The 5,263-nt window shown below is 51.6% G+C and overlaps 1 protein-coding gene across 1 annotated transcript in view; it reads right to left on the bottom strand.

Moving 5' to 3' along the window:
* Positions 1-548: 548 nt before the first annotated feature.
* The window catches only part of Rrm2 (ribonucleotide reductase regulatory subunit M2), a 5,087-nt gene continuing 372 nt past the window's right edge, over positions 549-5,263 (bottom strand). The window contains exons 2-9 of the mRNA XM_010629059.3: positions 4,674-4,832; positions 4,310-4,426; positions 3,482-3,615; positions 2,492-2,586; positions 2,258-2,391; positions 1,801-1,905; positions 1,613-1,726; positions 549-1,221 (exon numbers count right to left, since the gene is read on the bottom strand). Of these exons, the coding sequence (XP_010627361.1) occupies positions 1,069-1,221; positions 1,613-1,726; positions 1,801-1,905; positions 2,258-2,391; positions 2,492-2,586; positions 3,482-3,615; positions 4,310-4,426; positions 4,674-4,832 (1,011 nt within the window). The 3' untranslated portion in view covers positions 549-1,068. The remainder of the gene's footprint in view (positions 1,222-1,612; positions 1,727-1,800; positions 1,906-2,257; positions 2,392-2,491; positions 2,587-3,481; positions 3,616-4,309; positions 4,427-4,673; positions 4,833-5,263) is intronic.

Genomic DNA, 5,263 nt, shown 5'->3' on the forward strand with positions numbered 1-5,263 from the left:
GTTTGTCCCCCACTGAACGGCAGACTGCAACTCACCAGGAGCTGCGTTAGTTTATAGCTCCATTTAAATTAGTATGAGTGGAGCAGATACAAACAGCTCACACACTGCTGGTTTTCCACTCAGCTGAGAACTTGCCAGGTGACACGTAGTTAGGCAGATGTTAGGACTGCAGCGAGCAACGTCTCCTTGAGATATCTGTCTCACGAAGATAACACTGGTGACTTTTTATAAATACGAAGTAGGTAATATCCGAAAGGGACTCATATAGTAAAAAGAAAAAAATTCTAATTGAAGAGACATGGGTAAACTATAAAGAGATCAGACCTCAACATGACCTACTCACAAACTAAATCAGAAGGAGCAACACCTGTCTCCCCTGGGCACTACACACTTGGCATAGATTTGCCCAGAACTGACTTCAAAAGTAAAGAGGGCCAGGAGTGGTGGTGCACACCTGTAATCCCAGCATGCAGGAGGCTGAGGCAGGAGGGTCGCTGTGAGTTCGAGACCAGCCTGGGCTACGTAGCCAGTTCCAGGTTAGTCTCAACTACATAGTGAGTGAGACCCTGTCTCAAAAAACAAACCAAAAAAAAAAAAAAGAGTGGTTCAATTCATGACAACTTTGCACTTTGAGCAGGCGTTCCCCCGACAGTACAGTTTCCGGTTTGTGTGAAAAGTGCCAGTCTGATTTACCACCAGTTCAGCAAACTTTTGCCTGTGTGGCTGCCAGCCTTCTCTGCCTGGGCGGTGTTTATCCTGCTGAGCTGCCGGGGTCCCCTCGCCGTAGTGCTGTGGTGGTGTCGCAGCTAACACGTGTTTGCAAAGCAGGACCGGATCTTCCAAAGGATCCAGGGGGCTGGGCTTAAACGTCCTCTCCTTAGGTGACACTGCTATAGCACTGTTACGAAACAGGACTGACTGAGGTAGCTACACAGTTTTACAGGTGCCATTAACAAACACTGGACAAGGCGTGGTGTAGCTGGCTGATTTACTTTAGCTGATTTTTTTTTTTTTTAATGACAAAGGGGGAAAAAAAATCAGCAAAATAAGAGCACATCTCCAGTTCATTTAAAAGTCAGCATCCAAAGTAAAAGAATTCTCTGTAGGACTGGACATGACTCCCATCCTCTGATACTCGCCTACTCTCTTCTCAAAGAAGTTCGTCTTCCCTTCCAGAGAAATATTCTCCATGAAGTCAAACGGATTTTCCACTCGGAAAACCTAAATACAAAAATAAATAATCAACCAACCAAACAAACAAACAAAGGGAGGCTGAGGCAGGAGGATCACTGCAAGCTCAAGGCCATCCTGAACTACATAGTGAGAGACCCTGTATCAAAAAAAACAAGCAAAGGGCCAGGGATTTTGGTCAGTGGTGCCACCGCCTGCCTCACAAGCGCAAGGTCCTGAGTTTCATCCCCTCCCCAGTACCAAAAATCAAGCAATAAGGGCTGGAAATGCAGGGATGTAACTCAGTGGCACTGCGCCTGCCTGGCCAAGAGCAAGATCCCGAGTTTGATCCCTGGTACCGAGGGGGGAAAAAAGGCAATAAAAAGATACAAATGCATAGCACCAACTTCCAGAGAAGCAGAAAGGTCAGGTGCTGCTTTACCTTGCTGAAGCCCAGTTCCAGCATGAGCCTGTCAGCCACAAACTCGATGTACTGCTTCATTAAAGTGCAGTTCATCCCGATGAGCTTCACGGGCAAGGCCTCGGTGAGGAACTCCTAGGAAGAGAACACGGCTGAGCACCGGAAGCACAAAGCAAAGCGGAGACACACACGCCGCCCGCCTCACCCACCTGCTCGATCCTGACGGCGTTGACAATGATCTCCTTCACTCTCTGCTCCGAGGGTTTGTGCACCAGGTGCTTGAACATCAGGCAGGCGAAGTCACAGTGCAAGCCCTGGGAGAGTTCAAGGACACTTGTCAGTCTTGGTGATGCACACCTGTCATCCCTGCACTCTGGGAGGCTGAGACGGGAGGATTCCAAGTCTGAGCCTAGCCCAAGCAACTTAGCAAGACCCTGCCTGCCTCAAATGAATAACTCTAAAAGGGGGAGTACTGAGGATCTAGCCCAGTGCAAAGGTCCTGGGCTGTCCCCATACTACAAAACAGACACACCCTCATCTGTTGATTCCAGGGATGTGAACTCCCATGTTCAACGTGGATGCAACACAACCCAACATCCTGGGTCCCTCAGGAAACACAAGCGTGTCCGTAAGAGCTACCCATCGGGCATGCAGGCTGAGACTCACCTCATCTCTGCTAATAAGTTCGTTGGAAAAGGTAAGGCCAGGCATCAGTCCCCGTTTCTTGAGCCAGAAAATGGACGCAAAAGAACCGGAAAAGAAGATCCCTTCCACGGCCGCAAAGGCGACCACACGCTCTCCTGTGAGTCACACGCAAACGTCCCCAGTGAGCAGCCGTGTGCTCAGGGTGACTCTGCTTACGAAACGATGCTCGGCCCTATGGGGCCTGGGTGTCCTTACCATAGGTGGCCTCTTTGTCCCCAATCCAGCGCAAGGCCCAGTCCGCCTTCTTCTTCACGCAGGGCATGGTCTCGATGGCGTTGAAGAGAAACTCCCTGCGGGGACAGAGTGTCAGCGCAGCCCCACACCTCTAAGTAACGGCCCTGGGATCCAACCCTGAGCATTTGCTAATTCTCTCCCCCAAGGAAGGCGTCAAACTGCCATTTCCTTTTTACAGACTGGCTTTTCCTCCAGATTTTAAACACTGCAACTCCGAGGGTGGTTACACTGCCCACCCGCGAGGGAGAGGCCCTGGGTTCAATTCCCAGTACTAAAAACTTCAACTCCCATGTGATTTACACTAACACAAGCACCGGTGGGAGTCCTTTACTTCGTAGCAAACTCCACGGTCTACGCACACTAAACGGGCCATTACAGCGGGATACCGATCGGCTCAATCATCTCAAGGCCTGATTAACGTTCGTAGGCCCACAAAATCTTAGCTACTATGACAGCCCCGCCAGAGACAGGGAGGGCGGAGAGGGAGTCAAGACGGGCAATGTCGCCGCCATGGCCTAATAAAAAAGCCGACTGACCCCCCAGGACTGCCGCTCCATGGTAATTAAAGCACAAGAGTAAGCCTGTCAAAGTGCTCCCACTCCACACAGGGCTTCTGGCCTAAAGCTGACCACGGTGCCTACACCGCTCACGCGGCCCATTTCTAATTCTGCCTGTTCCCCCCAAGCCCTTCCCTGTTAATCAGGCCTTCAGCAACCCTGCTTCCATGGCCCAGTGTCACCCCATCCTAACCTTCTCCCGCTGCGCCGCCTGTGCGATGTCACAGCTAAGAAAGTCTGCTCAGAGCAGACCCGACCACAGGAGCTAGAAATGTCGGTGGGCGGCCCGCTTAGTCACTCCAGAATGCTATTTACTCCTATGTGCACTAAGATTTTTCAAATAAAGTAAGGGTTAGTGCCTCCAAGACGTCCGGCATCCCATCGGAGCCCTCACCTTTCTTTGGAGTCTTTAATGTAAGTGTCGATAAGGAGACTGTACATTTCAGAATGTATGTTTTCCATGGCAATTTGGAAGCCATAGAAACAGCGGGCTTCTGTAATTTGAACTTCTTGGCTAAACCGCTCCACCTAGTGGTGATAAAACACACCCAAGTTAACCACGAGAAACCACCCACCACACAGGGCGGCGATGGATACCAGCGGACGACTGCATTCCCCAGGACCACGAAAAGCATGGCTCACCGGGCATGCCGGGACGCGCCTGCAATCCCAGCACTGCGGGCCGAGGCAGGAGGCTCGTGTGTTCCAGGCTAGCCCGGGCAGGTTAATGACAGGTACAAGACGGAAATGGGCTCGGGATCTGGCTCGGGGTGAAGGCCTTGGGTTCAGCCCCCAGGACCCTTCCCCTCCTATACAGAAGGTTTGCTTTCATATATAGCTAACACAGCTTTTTCAGTTCTGTGTTAATGTTCAACGTTTTATGTCGTACGTTCCAGCTATCTCCTATTTTATAGGGCTTCTGTTAACATTATCACTGCTCCACTAACTCATCTCATGAATTCTTTTACAAGACCTATGCAACCCAGGAAAGCCAGGAAAAGAAAGTGAAGGCAGGGAGGCTCTGAGTAAACTCACACAACCCTTTCACAGTGGGGATAAAATATGAGGAAGGCCAATTGCAACATGGATTGTAAAACAGGAAATGCCACGTAATACAAACTCTAGCTGACAGACACACAGCCTGGAAACATGAAAAACGTGAGGAAAGAAAGCACAACTACTGCAGCCCTTCAAGGGAACTAAAGACTGGGGGGGGACTCACCAGATTCTCATTGACTATGCCATCGCTGGCAGCAAAGAAAGCCAGGACATGCGAAATAAAATATCTCTCCTCAGGCTTTAGTGCTTCCCAGTGCTGAATGTCTTTGGATAGATCCACCTGCAGGGTTAGAAGTTCACGACTTTAATATAAAGGAAAGAGATTCAGGCGTGCAGGAAGGAGCTCACACAAGCACTCCCACATTTTCCAGCAGGTCTGTCCGCCACACCCTGGATCCCTACCCTTCAAGGCCAGAATTCCTTTGCCAATTATATCCGGGCCCACCCTAGGGCAAGCACCCCAAGAGGAACGGGTGTCATCTCAAACAAGTCGTCCCCACCCCGGTAGAGCACCTGAACCTGCTTACCTCCTCAGCCGTCCAAAAGGAGGCCTCGGCTTTCTTATACATCTGCCAAATATCATGGTACTCGATGGGAAAGATCACGAAGCGCCGGGGGTTCTCTCTCAGCAGCGGTTCGTCCTCCACGCTGGGGGAAGGTCCCTTGCCCTTCTGTTGTTGATGCGGGAAAAAATAACCATAAGACCTAAGGACGCCGGCCATGGTGGCTGCACACCTGTAACCCTAGTATTGGGTGGGGGGAGGCAGGAGGACCCCCGCGAGTCCGAGGCCAGCCTGGGTTACATAGTGAGTTCGAGACCAGCCTGCTGAACCACACGGCGAGAGCCTGCCTCAAGAAAACCGAAAAAACAAAAGCCAAAAGTGAAACCACAGAAAATTGCCCTTTTCCCAGGCCAAGCATTGCGACTGTCGCAATCTCGCGTGGGCCGCATGGATGCAGGTGAGCTGTCACAGCACCTCGGCAAGAGGCCTCCGGAGGCGCGCACCCCCGGGTGGACGCGAGGCCCGGATGGAGAAAGCGGAGCGCCCCAGTGAGGGGACCCTTTGGCGGGAAGGGGGTGCGGGGCAGGCAGCCGGGGAGACAAAGCGCGTTGGCG

The sequence above is a fragment of the Fukomys damarensis genome, unplaced genomic scaffold (genome assembly GCF_012274545.1).
Source record: "Fukomys damarensis isolate Sample0158 unplaced genomic scaffold, DMR_v1.0_HiC HiC_scaffold_25, whole genome shotgun sequence".
NCBI classification, from domain to species: domain Eukaryota; kingdom Metazoa; phylum Chordata; class Mammalia; order Rodentia; family Bathyergidae; genus Fukomys; species Fukomys damarensis.